Below are 18,135 nucleotides of genomic sequence, written 5' to 3'. Positions count from 1 at the left end.
AAAAATATAAATACACTTGAACATAAAATGCAGAACAAATCTGTTACTGCTGTTTGTGTAATTTTGTATTAAGGTTTGTCAGTGAATTTGAATAATCCATTTTAGAGAAAAACAAAGGAGATTATTGCCTGTCTGTTTTAGATATTATGTTTTCTAGAATGAGTTTGTGAATTTGCTGTGATTAAAGCCAAAAGTAAAGAATATCTGTGAACAAAGAGGCCAAACATTCAGCTGTCTAACTTTACACTGAATTATTTTTTGTAAAATATTTTTCACTGCATGTATTGCTTTAATATCTAATGCATTGAAAAAAAGACGATACTCTTCAATTATAATATCATTAAATAATGTTCTGTACATGAAAAGATGATAAGAATGCACAATGTTAACTGGAATGTTCTGGACATTTTTACAAGAAACATAATAAAATTAGGCAACTGTAACAGGGAATTGAAATGTCTTTAAACATCTGATTAGTCTTCCACTAATCCCCTCTTTTTCACATATGCTACTTTATCAATAATATATTAAAGATAGATTAAATCATCTATACATTTAAACACATCTTTACACAAACACAATGTTTGAGTTCCTGTTTTTCTTAACTAACAGGGATATGTAAAGTAAATACATTAATTCTGTACCATAAAACTGTTCCCAATAAAAGATAAGAAAACAAATAAATATTTTAATATTAATTTTGTATCAAATGTAAGCTATCGATGGATTTACAAAGTTAAAGTGTGGTAGTTTCTGTGAGCTCTGACTGTCCCAGCAGCCAGGAGCTGTTGAGACAGCAGCTTGCCTCGTGTGCCGCTGGCTGGGACAGACATGCCGGCTCACTGAGGTTTCAGGTTCCTTTCATTTGTTTTTCTCTGGCTACAAATATTATACTGTGTCATTTATCCTCCCCAATTCCACGGATTCACGTTAAATCGCATCTCCTTAAAATATTATTCTCCCTGGGCGGCCCGATGTAGGAACAAAGCCATCAGCAAACAACCTCCTAACCCAACTGGACAGGTACCCGAAATTCTTTAGGAAAAAAAATACACACTTTGCAGAGGGGCACGCAAAATCAATCAGCCGTGCTCTGAAGGAAATTTATAAAAGACTGCCATACATGATGTGCTCACAGAATAAATCTACACACTCGCGCACGCTCACAGTCGCACCTGCCCTGTTGCTCTACACTGTCAAGTCCTACATGATTAAATAGCCCTTAAAACAATGAACAAGAGAAGGTGCATTTTTAAGAGTGTGAGAGGCTATATGAAGAGAGAAGCCAGGAAAAGTAAATCACTGCTAAAAGAAGAAAAAGTTCGGTGGCAAGACAAGTAGGGTTCAGAAAACAAAACTAGAGCAGGCACTGTTAAAAGAGCAGATGAGGATTAAAAAAAAAAATGAGAGACAGTGAATAAATAAAACTGCATTACAACAAAAAGGGTTAAAAGTGAAAGAAGGAAAGAAAGAAACAAGGTGCACCTACTGGTTATGATAGCTGAGAGGGTCTGGAAGACAAAGTTCTGAAATGTCCATCAGTCCAGTTTTAGCATTCCAGGAATGAGAGGAAGAGGAAAGAGAAAACAATTGAGACCCGCTTCTTCCCCAAATGATGGCACAGCACCCTCAAAGACAACGCTGTCGAAAGCCCCCTCCAGCACCGCTCCCCCCAGCCTGCACAGGTATGTTGGACTCGCGTGTGTGCGTGAGCATGTGTGTTGAGTATGTGCGTGTTTATGTATATATGTGTTGGAGAGAGAGTGTATCTGAGTGTATGTAAGTGAAAGTGTGTGTATGTCAGAGAGAGAGTGCAAGGGGGGAGGGACAGATAGACGGAGAGGTAAAGGGGGGTGAGACAGAGAGAAGCGCAGGCAGCAGCGGGATGAGCGCTAAGATGGAGAGAGCATGAGAGCGCGAGCGAGGAGAATGACTCTTTCCATGGTCGGGATAGGGCTCTTTAAGACTCAAGGGCTTGATGAATATGGAACAGCTGCTGTTGGCTGGCTCCGAGGGGCAGGACTTAAAGCGACAGAGGGGCCGGCGGAGCACCGGGGAGGAGGGATCCAAATGCTCACTCACACACTCCGCTATGTACAGATACAACACACACACACAGACAAAACAACCTATCACATGAACAACAGAGACACAGCTCGGAGAAAACGCAAAGTTTCCATCTCAATTAAATAAAAAGAGTTTTGAAATTTCGGATGCTCAAAATTCACACTGAAACATAAATGGGGATAATAAATAGAAGTAGAGAATATCTGTATGAGTGCATGCACCAATCATTTGTTGAACATTTAAAAGTAAAAGCTTGGTTTCTTTCTTTCTGTATCGACTTGTAGAAAATGCAACATTTATTGCATTTGATAGTAAAGTATCTTTACATTTTTACTAACGTTTTGTAATTCATTTCCGATGAATTTGTAAATGAATGCATTGCTTCTCACTTTCTACATCTTGTTTATATGCCCACAATAATATTATCCATTGCAATGATATTAAACAAAGCCAAAGCAAAATGATTTCACATGACAGAGAACTTTACCAAGCAGTCGAGATGTCAGAACTCGTCTATGACAATATAAAAACTTACTGTAATCTACTCTACGAATTGTTAAGATATCAAAATGTAGCCTGTACTGTTATATAACACATAATAAAGTCAAATCTGAAACCAGCCTAAGCCACGCTATAGAAGCTCCAGCAAGCAGTCGAGTGCATCTGCAGCACTTCACTTTCAAAAAGCAATAGCTTTCAAACCACTAAGGACAGTAAATGTATTTATTGAGCTGTGTCGCTAGCTCCATTTGCGAGTGTTACATGTGAGGTACCATTGTGAACCTTTCACCGCCTGTGAGAGATGATCTCCAGCCATAACTCATATTCTGGAAGCCCATCAGCTTCTAAAGCAGCGGAAAATCCAGCTCTGTCTTCTCTAACCCCAGCTTTAGAACCGCCTGTGTTTCACTGTTGATCAAGCTCAGTAAGAATGCCGAGAATGCAGATACCATTTCACAGTCGGTGAGGGTCTCCATGTTACTGTATCCCCACATTATAAGAACAGAGCTTACCATGGCATCTTATTGGAGAAATGAGCAGTCCGACAATGGCTGAGACTTGGCTGAGTCAAGCAGAAAGAAGCAGCAGCTTGCCCACTTCTCGAAAACTCACAAGGTGTCTGACAGCGGTCTTCAGCTACCTCAGTAAAAACAAGAGAGAGTGAGGAGGAGTCGAGATCTACCAGCAGATTCATGCGAAAAGGTGTGTTAGGTCGCTCTGCTGCTCTCAGGTTTTCTCTGCTGAACAGGAACAGTATAACCCTTGGAGAGGAATCCAGTTCCATTCATCAGCTCACGTTTCTATAATCAATGCAAAAACATCACGCAATCCCTATTGATCATCACAGGCCTATTGATGTGCAGCAAGAGTGCCTCCATAGTGGCACAGATCACACAGCATCTGCTCTCTTTTTGTGACAAAAACAAATGACTAAATAAATGAAAATCCAATTAAGATTGATGCCAAATCAAACACCTGTCAGTTTGGTTCCTTAAAGAGGAATACAATCACTATCAAACATACTTCTTGCTCTTTAATAAGACACTGCAAAAAATATAAAAGAAAACATCTGTTCCCCTCACAAAGCACAAACAAGACACAAAGTGTACTGTATCAAAACTCAAATGTTCAGTTATTTAATTTAAGTTGTGGGATTCCAATCTATCTCGTTTGGGATGTAAACAATCTGTTTAAATATTTCAAGAACGACAGCTTAGTTAAAGGAACTGAAACTGTTAAAACATCCTTCCTTTTGAGTCAAATCATTGCACAAATCACAACATAATTATAGCAGTGCAAATAGCTGATCCAGCATGATTTAAGTCGTGAGACTTAGTAACTACTCAACAGAGACTCACAAGAGGTGGTCTTTTCACATGACACACTGCAATATCACCCTGGTATCTAGACTGCGTACTGTCTTTCATGTTGATAAACGCCTTCACTTGATAAATCACATTTCTGCATATTTTTCTTTGGCCTCTCAAGGCTTTCGACTGGCACCACACAGACTTTTGTCACGCAGTGTGAGCTATGAAAGCCCTGCTGCTATCGTTGCTTCTTATCAGCTCTGTTATGAAAAAAAGTCACGGCATGTGACAGTTGATTTGACAGAAAGGGATCTGATACAAATAAAGAATAGAGCTGCACTAGGCAAACACTCGATCACACATGGCATGACAAAGTTAGAGAAGTATGACAACCGGGAGCAGGGCTGAGTTGATTATCTAACATGATTGTTTAGATATTTGAGATTAGTTTTTTTTTATGACATCAGACATCTCTGCATGTATAAACTTTGTACAGCTCACATGTGCTTGTGTATGTATGTCTGTTTACATGTACTGTATGTATGGTGCTATAAGTTAACAGTACATTTAATTTGTCAAAGTTACTTAACAGTAGGTCAAATTAACAAATGTAAGACTTTAAGCAGGCCACCTCAAGTGAATTTAATTATTGCCATGAAATGATAATGTCTTCTTTTCGTTGTTCATACAGCAGAGCTTAAACATAACACCATGTTTTCCAGTTTACATGCTGAAGTCAAACTCGCAGGTGCTGAACTTTACAGAGCAAAATGAGGCTTCATGGTGGTTTGATAATGTTGCTTTAATGTACTTTCTAATTGACATGTGAATTGTATACTAAATGTCATTGAAGCCTGGTGATGTTTGTCCTGGTAGACAGAGAATAATGCTCTTCAGCAAACTAGCATCCATAAAACTACACATTTAAAATGAACTAGCAAATAAATCTGCATTGTTCGTGGTCTGCGTTTAACAATTTTACCTCAGAATTTCTCTGGAAACAAACAGACAGCTAGGCCTTGTAAAGTCGGCATATTTAACCTTTTCATGCATACAGTAATGGTCAAATCAATAACGTAATTCAGTCACCATTCCCAGAGGAAAAGGTACAGTGTAGCATGTCCGCGCGCACTACACATGCCTCAATTAGAGCTAAACCGCGTGCATACTGGTGTAATTTACAGTAGCTACAGGTGCGTCGAAGCTAAATATAAAATTGCATATAAATGTTTAAACTCTTTCGATTTAAAAAAAAAAAAAAAAACTACACAAAACTGGGAAAAACAAAACAATGTGGTTCGACTGTGTAACAGGAAGATAAACTTAGGTTGATGAATGTATAGTGTACCTTACTCAGACAAGTCATGTCACATCCCGGGCTGAGCACAGCGCACTGGTCTCTCCAGGTTGTAGTGGCGGTGGTGGTGTGGCTCTGTGTGTCTGAGCGCGCCGTTTAACTGTCACACACTGCAGCCACACTATCAACCCCTCCTCCGGCGCGCGCCCTGTGGCTAAACCAAACACCTCCACCGGCAGCAGGACCCGGGTGAGCAGGGTCAAATGTGATTCAAGGAACGAGGAAATGTAACCGTTCCGCTTGTTTGTCTCGTGACTTTAACTCCCGCTTTTTGTTTTATGGTGTATGTTGAAAAATACCGCAACATTTTTGAGCATATTTATTATTCGACCGTTATTGTTTTATTTCACTGCTTCGTGAATTCCTATAGGCACCCCAGCCGGTAAGGACACTCAGAAAAATCATTTTAGGCAGCGTCGTAGTTCCTGTGTGGACTGTTATTTAAAGTCTGCTGACTTCTGTCAGAGGCTCTTATTTCGTTTATTTCGTTTCTCTGCTCATCACCTCCGAGGTGTGGTGGATACATTTGCACCTGAGAAAACGTCAGGTGACAGCAGACGTGAAAAGGAACACCACGGCAGTCGTTTGGTTTTACTATTGGATGAATAAATAACAGGATAATAGCAGTTTCTGCGGCTGGTGCAGAGATCACAGTCGCTGTATCAAATAACCTAGGCATTCAAAAACTTCACAAACTCTTTTTTATTTTGTTAGCCGTGATCTAAATATATATGTTTTCTTTTAACGTAGTTTGGTTTGTATTTTTCTGTAGGTGAAACTGTATGTATATAAATGTATTTTGTATATATAATAGTGAAATTAAGCTTACCATTAGTCCCGATAGTACCCTATGACCCCTTGTGGTCCTCGGGCCCCATTTTTGGGATCCTCTGTCAGTGTACCAGAAACATCAACATGTAAAAACAATTTAGAAAACACATTTTCCCAGCAGTACACCTAACCTTACAACTTCTTGACCCTTTTTCATTTAAGAATTGTGATTAAAAAAAGGTTTGAAATTGTTTATATAATTTCAGTTTGATCCTGTCTCATGAAAGCTTTTCCTCCACGCATTTCACATTCTCCATCATTGACTGACTGCCTCAGCTGTGGACCAGAGCATGAAGCCAGCTGACAGCACTAACCAACTCTATCATCTCCACTAGAGGGAGGGCTATCTCACAACAAGGCCACCAAAGAGCTGCAGCAGAGGTACCTTTTATTTATTTATTTTCCCAGGGTGATAGTGTAATTCATAAAATGAATGAATGACAGTCAGGAAAGTGCCAACAACCAGGCGCACAATGGAGACTCGACTACATTTACTTCTGAGCACAAAAACCTATCCATTACAAACGTGTAATTATTGTCCTTAATAGATTGATTCATGCTGAAAGATAGAAATGGGTTCCAGGCTATTGATGTAATCATTTCACTGAGGAAATTAAGTAACATTAAAAGAATGATATTGTCACCGTGAAAGTATCATTGATTCTTTTCGAATGCAATTAACTGTATTTGAAAATGGGACCTGCACATTGAGCTGCGCAAGGAGCACTGAGGATCACTTCATTTGTGAGAGATATAAAGACCAAATTATCCCATCAAAGAGAAAATCTATAAATGTAATGGCACAGCGCTTCAGCACTAAGGAATGACAACAGCGGTCCTGTTCAGTTCCCTCTGTTAGGTGTATTAACTACCAGTGAGCGGCTCTCAACAACCCACAGAAAGATTATGCAGACTGTGAAGGAGAACATCGCTAAATTTATGAATTCATGTGTGATTTTTTTTATTGTCTAACATAAACAATCCAAATTAAAAGTAGGAGCCCCGAGATAGATGGCTGTAATATGTAATGTCATTGAGATATCACCAGGATCTATCATTCCTAATAAATAATAGAGTGACTTTATGGAGTCGTAGAATCTTTATTTCCATTTCTACACTCAAGGTTTTTGCTTGTGTAGCTGAAACGATTAGATGATCGATCGATTAGTTGATCAACTGAAAACCAATCTGCAGCTGTTTTAATAATTGATTCGTTATTAATTCCAGCTTCCCAAATGTGTATTCTAAACTGGATATCTTTGGGTTTTTGGACTATTGTTCAGGCAAAACACACAATTTGAATAGGTCACTTTTACATTTATGTGTACATTTTATAGACTGTTGATTAACTGAGAAATGAAGTGGCAGATTAATCGATGGTAAAGGCCACGGTTAGTTCTACTCCTACTTGGTGCACGTACAGAAAAGTTGCACTTCCCTGCTAAAGCAGTATTATCCACAAAAACACATTCATAAACTTGAGTATTGAAATCAACTTACTATGAAATGTAATTTCTCAGGGTTTTCTTACGGCTTTCTGAATGTCACCATCAAATAAATTATGGTACAATTACTGTGGCCTATAAGATTACTCCGGCGCGCTCTCCTGCCTACTTTGATGGTTAAACTGGAACGCACTGGAATGGCTCACACACAGATTCCCATTTGTGTTTGTTGCTTTTAACTTTATAATTTGACCACTTACATAAGGCTATTCATGCACCCTACATTTTCATAATACCAGTTTTGTGTATGTTGTTTTGTTGACTCTCCATAGTTCTGCGGTGAGTTTTGAAGGATTCCAACATGCGGCGGTTACTGGTCCACACAGCTCCCTAACCCAATTACAGTGTTGGTAATCCAGTGAAAAGAAATTCAGTGAAGAGGCAGAGAGGCAGGCAGAGAGAGAAAAACATGAAACATATCAGACCCAACAACTGATATGATGTCCAAGCATCAGTTGAATTAGGCATCAATATCCAGCCCTGGTAAAAAATGATGCATAATTCAAACCCAAACATTTTCCTTTGCGCGATTCAAACCAAATCAGAGGGTCCAAAGCCTCTCTCCCTCCACCTGCTGTCAGCTATCCTCCATCCCACCCTCGCCTAAATTTCATTTAGGAGACATCTTTCTCCCTTTCCCCCTCTCTCTTATGCTCTCTACATCTCCATCTCTTCTCTCTCCTTGAATTCAGTGCGCCGTAGCCCTTAGATTTACTTGCTTAACAAATATGGACAGGGGGCCTAAGTGGTTTTTGAAATCTTCGAATGGACTTTGGAGTGCCTGTGCTGTGCTGGGTGACAACAGTCTCTCTCTCTCTCTCTCTCTCTCTCTCTCTCTCTCTCTCTCTCTCTCTCTCTCTCTCTCTCTCTCTCTCTCTCATATGTGTGTGAAACTGTGTCTGGTTGTCTGTCTGTTTATGTTTATGTTTGCATGTGTGTGTGTGTGTGTGTGCACGCACGTCTTTAGCTTCCCCATGCTCTCCCAGACTCCCTGGCTGGGAGATGGCAGCGCTGGGTGGAGCGGCAGTCTGGAAATGAGATAAGGATGTCTGATTCATAGGATCTGACAGGAAATCTATACTCTGCAATGTTTATAATCCAGCCATTACTACACAGCCAAATGAAAGAACAATAATCCAATCATTTACTCCATATTTACCTGAGGCAGATTCTCGGCTTTAAAGGCAAAATGCAATGTGCGGTGACTGAGGCTGTAAAGCAGCTGATATGGGTGAGGGTGCGGAGGGTGTTGGGGCAGTTTCAAGCTCAGAGAGAGGAGGGCGAGGATGGTCTGTCCTCAGGGGAGAAATGTGTCTACAGGAGACAGGATGGTTCACCTGTGTGCACTCGGCAGGGTTAAGGGTCACTCATTACTCATCATTAGGAACCCATTGATTTATGAGTAACTTAGAAAAAAGGGAGTAACTAGAGTTTATGAAACAAGAGGTTTAAAGTTACAAAGATGAGCTTCAATGAGAGTTAAAAAAAAGTAATCCTCAGCACTCATGTACTGTATTAGCAAAAGGCTTCTACTATTACAAAGCTCATGCAGTTTAAAGGAGAGGTGTAATTTGGCCCCCTCACACTGATCCTGTGTCATCTATAACAGAGAAGTCCATAGAGGTAACGTCTTTGCATAAGCATAGAGGAATTCTGTGGTGGGGGTTTACTTATCATAGAGTCTTTCATGGACAGTATGAGCTGCTCTTCATTGTGTACGAGGGGGGAGGTTTATCTTATTTGGAAAAAGTGAAGGGGGCCTGCCCTTATCTGTCAATAAACAGTAATTAGATTTTGTGGCCGATAGCGTCGATTGGTTTCTAATCTAGCTGTCGCCCTAGACGTGTGTAATTAAAATCCTGATTGATAAAGGGGCACAAGCCCGCCCACGCCACCACTTTACCAGACCCTACCCCGACCCCTTCAAAACACAAACAAAAGAGAGATATGAAAGAAGGCCTGGGGAGAAAACTGCACTACTTATTGATCAGCTATATCTGCCTTCCTATCAATGCCCTTTTCCCACAATGGAGGAGCCAGTACAAAGGTTTCCTACGTAAAACTTCACAGCTAATCTTCATCCGGCAGATTTTATCCTCCCTGAAAATTAAAACCAAAACAACCAACATTTACCGAAGAAAACAAACAAGTGGCTACTTACAATCACAACAAAAACAAAACATTTGCAAGTGTTTGTGTGAAATTCCCTGTCTAAAATAAGAAATGAAAACATGCTTACCACTAATGAGGGAAAGCTTACTATGACTGTAATGCAATCAAGGAATAACACCCCTTAGGCGATGCAGACATGAAAAAGGAGTGCATTTTATCCATTTAACTAATGGGCCTGTGAACCCAAGAATAAGGTCCAGACAAACACACATGCATACACACAAGCACACACACGCACAGGTGAATGTCAAATGTGCATTAGACGAACAAGGTAGTACCTTCAAGTCGGAGGACTCCCACAGAGAGTAGCCGGGCTGAAAGATGTTCAAAAACATTGCCTCCAGACTTCACTGTCATCAGGGTCCATGCAGACACACGAGCCAGAAAGAAAGGCTACGTGCTGTCTAAGTTCTGGAGCAAAAGGGACAGTGAAGAAAGTGAAGAAAGTGAAATAGTGAGAGAGCAGAGCGGGACAGGGAAATCGCATCAGGCAAAAATGCACGAAGCTAAGAGAGCTTGCACGTTTAGCTGCTCCAGCCAGTGAATATCTCACAATTAACCCAAACCTCAGAGTGGTACCATGTTGTTCGTGAGAGGCAGATGATCTGTTTTATAGAGTCAGATTTTGCGCGGTTGTCTGCAGGACTTTTGAAGCTGTGTAAACTGTGAGAGAGAGCAGACTGCAGGCCTGTGACCTTTCCTGTCTGACACTGGTCACCTGCTGTCACATGTGAGGGCTGACCACAGCAGTGAATGATGGCTGCATACTCTGCTTCACCTCCCTCTGTGACACATACGCACCGGCAAATGCACATAAAATGCGTGCACACACACGTACTGTACCCACTGCGGAGCGGATAAGCCTCCTCTCACTCAACAGAAAACCAATGTTCCTAACACATCAAGAACATAATAAATCACAAATTAGAAGTGTGTGTATTTGGAAGGGGTGGTCTTTCTAGAAAGCACTGGTCCAGTGCTTAATTTGATTCTTAATGGAAGGCAAAATTTCCAAAGGAAAACTTTCATTGGGCACAAAATGACTTTCCTTAGTTTTCACTTTCTTACTGTGAGAGAGATTGAGATTGATAAATGCTGGCAGTGCAGTGCCAGCCCATGCATGATGTACCTCATTTAACCGATTTCTGTAATTTCCTCACTAAACAGTGATTAATAAATGGTTACCTAAACAAATGGGACATGGACTGAAGAAAGATATTGCTGAGAAAGCTTTTTAACTACTTAACCAAAACTCTGATGCATTGCTTGCTGAGTAGAAGCCGCTTACAAACACCACCTTTTATACAATAGGGATTCATGCGTTGGTTGTATCAGGTGTTTCATATGCTCCAGAATACGTTGGATTTCTTGGAGTTATTGGGATTTGTTAGACATTTCAATACTACATACAAATACAATACAAAATAATAATATAATTGGCTTTAATGTAAGTCTTATAACATAGTCATCCTTGGGCTTTCTTGGTACACAGTGCGCTGTGTTGCTTGTATAATTATGTGTTCAGGTCCTGACCTTTGTCACATTACCACCCACACTTTCTTTTCCATCCTAGTTATAGTTTATAATACGACAGGGAGTGAACAACAAACAGCAACACTTGTACAATATAATGTTCTAAAAGGCAGGAGCTTTGCAAAACATATCATTTTAGTGAAGCTTAAAATGTTGAGTTTTATTAAGAGCTCTTTTGTTTTGTATTTCATTGCAAGAAAAGCATATTTTTGTAGAGGTAGTGAACACCTTACGTGCAAGCCAATACAAAAACATGTTAAGGTCTTGCTGCGTTGCATTTTAAAATGACCATAATGTCTAATCCATACCTCTCTGGCAGTCTCAGAAGTGGTTGGACGTTATGAGTTACGTTTAACTGATGGGTTATTGGATTGAATTACATGCTATCTTCTGGGTATTGCTGTATGCTATGTCTAATAAAGTATAAACATAAGTATACATTTAATCAAAATATAAAATATATTTGGGTTGTGTTTATTATATCCTATAACTAATTTCAAGTAAATCTTTACCCTTGAAAAACTTAATAAGAAAGCTCCTGGGTATAGGAAACCTTGTCTTGCGTAGATAAATGTGATTGGAGATCAGATTCTCCTTTAGATTCTTCTTAAGAATGTCTTCTCTCCTGATAATAAGGCCAGCTCCCCCTGTGGTGCCACAACAGTGGTGCGACCTTGTCACCAGGGTGCCATGTGTCACAGTGGGGGGACCCAGAGGGAGAGGGTGGGGTGAACAGATCATCTCCCTGCATGCCTGGTACCCGTGCCCTACCCTTCCTGCTCCCACCACAGGCCCAGCACCAGAGAGGCCGGTGCAGGGAGAGGAGCTGCTCCAGGCTCGGAAGAACATGACTCCAATTAAGCTGTGGAAGCCTGGCTCACGCTCCACTGCCTCAGCCCAGTTGTCCTACGCAGGAAGACACACAGTAAACTCAGGGAAATGAACTATGTCAGCACAGGCGAGATAGTCACTGTGAGATTTAGATTCTGCTTTACAAACAATTTGCACTAGATAAAGACTCACCGGGATCCATTAAGGAGCGACAGAATGAAGTATCAAATCATCATTGTTGCCATTTTGATACAATTTTGATAAACGATGTAAAAATTAAACCAATAACCGCAAGGAAAGAGCAACAACAATGACAGCTTGCTTCCTGTTTTGAGAGCCCTGGAGAAAAAAAATGGGGAGACTTAAGCACACAGTAATGGATGAGAGCGATTGAGAGGCCTCGTTTTCCCCTGTGATTAAAAATGTATGTTGCCACACGCAGCCTTTGGTGTGGAACTCTCCTGGAAAAGGAGCTGGTTAATATTCAGGCCCATGTCTGGCTAATGTCTTAAAGTGATAAATAGGAGGGGGTTGCTGCCGTTTGATTGTTCTTCACAGGCAGTCTGGGAGCAGCAGCACAGGGGGATTTAAGGTGGAGGAATCCTCTCAAAGCTCCTCATTCATTCACTCTCAGACGCCCCATCATTAATTGGGCCTGTCGACATGACTCCTCTGTACCCAGGGCCACTGGCAGCTACCATGGTGGATGAGCTTTTTAAGACAGTTCAAAAGAGTCCTTGCCTCATGAAAGGCATTCAAATTACATGAAATTGCATTCATGTCAAGCCTTGCAGGCATATTCATACAGTACACTGGCATAATGTCTTGTCTCGTGCCCTGCATATCTGTGTGACTATATAATAGTCCTCTTGGGAGCAAATCGCACTATAAAGATTACGCTTTAGAAACTATTAATACATAATGTTTATTTTTCTAAACAACTATAAACATATATACACTGTGTGATGCCTTGGACATTCAGTTCAGTCCAGTGTAAATATAGCCATCTTTTCTAATTAATATTAGTGGCATAATATTCCCAAGAGTAACTGACATTATGGAAGATAATATTTCACTAACAAACCAATTTTGTTTCTTGCAAAACAGGATGAAATATTCCTCATGGAAACAAAAATCCATGGGGAGTCAATAGTAATAACACTGCATATAAAGACTGAATATATATTACTGCTGGGAAGAAAAATTGGTCCAAGGATTCAAATGTAGACCAGATGCATCTGACATCTGATCAAGTATATAAATGGCTGTTTCACACAGGTGTTGTAGCTGAAATGCATAATAGAACATCTGAATGTGTAGCTGAACTACAACATGTGGAGCAGTTATCCCTTTGGCATAGTTTCCACTTTGATACTTTAGTTATCTCCCTGCTCCGTGTAAGTATAGCTATGCAGGACAAGGTGAGTCCAGCCTTCAAAACTTTGAGATTTCTACTGATGTGGAGTTGGAAGGTGATCGCAGAAGGTGGCCAGATTTGGTTCATGATGTCAACCCATGTGATGCTTTAGTATTTATAACCATTAGGGGCTGTATATATGTCATGAAGTACAGCGGGCTCTTTTTCAGGGTGGCCATTGGCCTACTTCACTTCCAGCCTTTGTCCCACTGTTTCTTCACCGATAACCTGCACTTCAGGAAGAACACATGGACTTTAAGGGAATCCTAGCTGCTGTATGTGATCTTCATTAGTGTTTACATTTGTTTTACCTATTTGAAGATTTTGGATTTAAAAGCAGCTTATGAGTCCTAGAATTATGTGTACAATCTCATGCAGAGATCTTTTTACTGAAGGAAGGCACTGACTCTTGGGCCACACTGGCTGACTGGACCTGACCTTGTACAATCCAGCCATCAAATGTTTAGCAGAGAACACAGCACTGGGCTGGTATGGCGCACACAGCTTTCAGTTCGGGCCACCAACGATTCCTTCTGTCTCTCTATCATTCAAACTAGCTCTTGCGTTGTCATTCTATGCATTTTTTTTTTCCATGCGACTGAAACTATTTGCAGTCTCACTTTATCCTCCTTCTTTAAATATTTCACTATCTTTTGCAATCCAACTCATTCAGTATATCCTCCCAGTATTGTTCCCCCTCCTCCTCTCCCTGTCGTGGAAGTGGTTTCTGTTATGGCAGTGGGAAGGCTACCCGCAGCGGGAGAGATCCTAATTAACAGCCTATTCATTTGTGTGGAGCGGAGGACTCCTGCTTTCTGAGCACTTGTTTTATGGTGGCGCGAGGGAGCCCTGTCCAGGGATTTGGAGGGGGATAATTGCCTTTGCCGCAGGCTGCAGTAATCTGGTCGGCTAATTCATTATTTTAATAAGTTAGCTTCTCCTCGGGGGTGTGCTAGCTGCGCTGCGCCTCAAACCTTGGTGGTGCACCTCGTTATTGTGGCGCTCTTTTACACTGCCGCCCGCACGGGGTTAATAACTGTTATTAGCCTCTCTCCTCAGCCTGCAATTTCTCATTTAACTGGGGCGATTCAAACTAAACCTTTGCAAGCGTCTAATAATCAACCTCTCTGGAACCAGGGGTAATCCCTATGAAGGGGTCCATATAGAGGAGAGGGGTAATGGATGCAATCGCCTGAGTGCCTTTGCCTGCGCTCCTTTCATTATGGCTCCTGATGTTGTTTTTGTTGTTGACACTGCTGTTGTTTTTACTCAATTCCTTCAAAATCATTTGAGGGAAGCAATATTTGACTTGAGCAAGGGAAATGGATCAGATTTATTCACACAAATAAGATGATCATTAGGTTTGCGTAACTAATTGCTTCGTTTAGGCCATAATCTTCCATCTCTCTAATAGTCTATGCAGTCAGAGGGATGTGTGCATGTCTCTGTGTAGAGGCAGTTTTAATGACTCCAGTGCAGCCAGACATTGCATTGGCTGATTAAAAACCATGTCATTTCAACAGGAAGGGAATAAAGAGGGCTTCAAGAATAGAAGTATTTGAAAAATCCAATATTAGAGATGGTGACGGCTAGATGTTTGCAGGAACCTGGAGTTAAAAATCCAATTATGAATACAGCACAAAGTGCTTAAATGGTTATGAATGCACCTATTGGATACATTATTTCAATCTGTGATGAAAAGAGATATCCTAATTCACTTTTGAGGGTAATTACAATGTAGACAAGGCAATGCTATTATGTGTCAATAGATATCCCTGCTCTGCATCTGCCAATGACAGAGTCCATCACTGTCGCTGAGGAAGAGAAAACACTCATACTGTCCTTAACAGTGACGTTATAAGCAGAGAAACTCAAAATGTGCTGGTTCGTGGAGGACATTTGCATTTTTGAGGGTCAGCATCTTAATTCAGACCAGAGCAAATAACAAATGCCTGTATACTTTCCCCACAAACTACCTTAATAACAATCCATCTTGAGTGTTGGGTAACCTCTGTACACTCAGGAGAGCCACAGTCCACATGCTCTGTGTGGCTTATGTTCCATCCTGTAGACTGGCTTGTTTAGCTGTCATCATGCTGTGACCTGCCAGCCACTGTGAAATGAGCTTCTGGATATTAAAGAGGCTATCTCTTCATCTATACTTAACCATAGTGGAGTGACACATCACATGGCCCTGGGCCCCGTAAAGGAGAGGGGGCAAATGTGGAAAATGTTGAAAGTCCATATTCTGCGCTCAGTCATATGACTGAAAGAACAACACACCCACTAATATTCTTTCTTGTCAACCCAACAACAAGCTATTAAATGAACTGAAGTATTGCACAATGTTTATCGGAGAACGTGACAAATGGCCCCTTGTGATCATTTAGCACTTTTATCTGCATCTAAAAGTTAAACCATCTCTTAGCCACGGCCCCTTCTGCACACAGTAGTGGCGGTTGTGCTCCATAAAGTACGCACATGATAGTAAATGACCAGTTCACTATTAACTATTATCCACTTAATGTCCTTCCTGGCTTGCCACATGTGGAGCCTTGGCTGAGTGCTGGCCTCTGGGGCTGCCTGGGGCTCGTTCAGGGCCATGGCTTTTCAAAGCCCACACTGCCATCTGCTAGAGCAGCGGCCCTGCTCCCCTTCCCCGGCCGATGTGGCTGCAGCTGGGACAGCAGAGGCCTGTGACTGTCCCACACCCAGGTGTCTGCCACAGCTTCATGCATATGGATTCAGAGATTGCTATAGATCTCTGGTAGCATATGTGGACGCTGACACACAACTAATAAAAGCTTTGCTTTGTGGACAGTATTGCTAAATGCTATTTGTGCACAGGGAGGAGTTTGCTTATTGATTTTTGTTCCTCTTATGGATATATCTCATTTGACACTCTTCTGTGTGAGGCAGTATTGATCAATGATATCAGCTGACGTTTTTTTTGAAGAATTGCTGGAGTGGCATAGCTCAGCCCAGCAGTCCTGCCCATCTTAAAGCCGCTCAACTTAGCATGACTGGCTTCTAATGAGCGGTCCCTCCTCTCATCACACAATCCTGAGTCCCTCCCTCCCGCATTCATCAATTCTCATTAGGGAAAATCATCATGTGGAATACCAACTTTTGGCCAATATTCATCACTGTCAGCCCTCATCCATAGCAGCACAATGACAGACGCAGGATCGAGGAGTGCCTAAGTAGCACTGACTTAGCTCTTTTATTCCCTAATCTCACCCTCTGTGCTTGTGGAGCCCAAGCAACTCTCTGCAGTGCACACTCCCTGACAGCAATTACTTTATGCAAAAAGGGTGGAGGAGTTCAGTGAGTGGCGTGAGTGAGAATAAGCCTCCTCTGAACTCTGGCTGTTGGCAGGCTGCAGCATTCCAATAGGACCAGCTCACTTCCCATGGGCACTAAAGGGCAGCGAGGAGGGAGGGGAGGTGGCAGAGGACAGCTTTGTTGCACTGTGACAGGGATCTTGTTGTGACATCGCCCATCTAGGCATAGTTCGTATACAGTGCTGCTGCTGTAACATTATTACATAATTGCATAGATTCATTGTTATTGTCATACTGAATGGTGAGCCCCTTGAAAAACAATACAAACTTTGTATTATTTAGCAGTGTGAGCACATTTTACTCTTTACTCTTGATACGCTTATTTGCTTTCTTGACGTAAGTTAGATGAAAAGATCGGTACCAATCTAATATGAAGCTACCGCAAGCAGCCGGCTAGCTTAGCTTATCACAAAGACTGGTTCAAACAGCAAGTATTTCTTAGCTTCAGCCTGAGGTTGCCATTTAACCAGCGGGCACTACAGGATATTACAAGTACATGTCGCCAAGAAATAGTACAGCATATAACCCCCTCATACAACCACAACTTTTTATTTGTACACTTCAGTTTTTGAACGGAACCAACAATGAGATATAATGTGTTAATTAGTGAGCTTCAGGTAGGTAGGTGGGTTTATCTTAACCTTTGGACAGAGCCAGGCTAGCTGTTTCCAGTCTTCATGTTAAGCTAAGCTCTAGCTTTATGTTGACTGTTCAGACATGAGAGCGGTGCTGATCTTCGCCCCTTTAACGCTTGGCAATAAAGCAAATAAGCGTATTCCCCAAAACAGCAAACTATTCCTTTGAATCAAGCCTGCATCTTTCTTCCACCCATTGGGTCCAACTATCCTTTAGGAGCTTATCTACGTCACCGACAGATTGCCTTCGCCAGCAATGTGTTCCCCCTCCTGTAAAAATAGCTTGTGCGTGTCATTCTTATAATGGCAGCAGGATCAATACATTCATTCCCATTTTAGCTGCTCTGCCCCTTTGCCCACCCACGCCCAAGAATAGGACAGCTTGCAAAACCCAGCCGCTATGTCAGCTAATCACAGCCCTATTGCTTCAGTCATTCGTGCCCCATCGTTGGCCCACACCGGCTGCCTGCCCAGCGCAGCTAGAGATTTTACCCAGAGGTCAGTGGGATGGCCAGCCTGTCTCAATCTAAACTCCCCTCCTGCCATGTGGATCAGAGGGAGGCTAGCAGTTCGCTTCACCACTGAGAAAATGAGATCACACCGCCACAATAGGGGGGCTGCCTTTGGAAGAC

General features: G+C 41.6%; 1 protein-coding gene and 1 long non-coding RNA gene across 2 annotated transcripts in view; one reads left to right on the top strand and one right to left on the bottom strand.

Moving 5' to 3' along the window:
* The window catches only part of esrrb (estrogen-related receptor beta), a 39,444-nt gene extending 37,849 nt beyond the window's left edge, over positions 1 to 1,595 (bottom strand). The window contains 1 exon segment of the mRNA XM_029461169.1: positions 1,490 to 1,595. Within this exon segment, the coding sequence (XP_029317029.1) occupies positions 1,490 to 1,539 (50 nt within the window). The 5' untranslated portion in view covers positions 1,540 to 1,595.
* Positions 1,596 to 5,345: 3,750 nt separating this feature from the next.
* Positions 5,346 to 12,005, top strand: LOC115027694 (uncharacterized). The gene is made up of 3 exons (XR_003834393.1): positions 5,346 to 5,424; positions 6,343 to 6,447; positions 11,913 to 12,005. It is a non-coding gene; the product is annotated as an uncharacterized LOC115027694 (long non-coding RNA).
* Positions 12,006 to 18,135: the final 6,130 nt, after the last annotated feature.

The sequence above is a fragment of the Cottoperca gobio genome, chromosome 22 (genome assembly GCF_900634415.1).
Source record: "Cottoperca gobio chromosome 22, fCotGob3.1, whole genome shotgun sequence".
In the NCBI taxonomy this organism is placed as follows: domain Eukaryota; kingdom Metazoa; phylum Chordata; class Actinopteri; order Perciformes; family Bovichtidae; genus Cottoperca; species Cottoperca gobio.
Note: the sequence above shows the minus strand (reverse complement) of the source record. Positions and strands in the feature narration are given on the sequence as shown.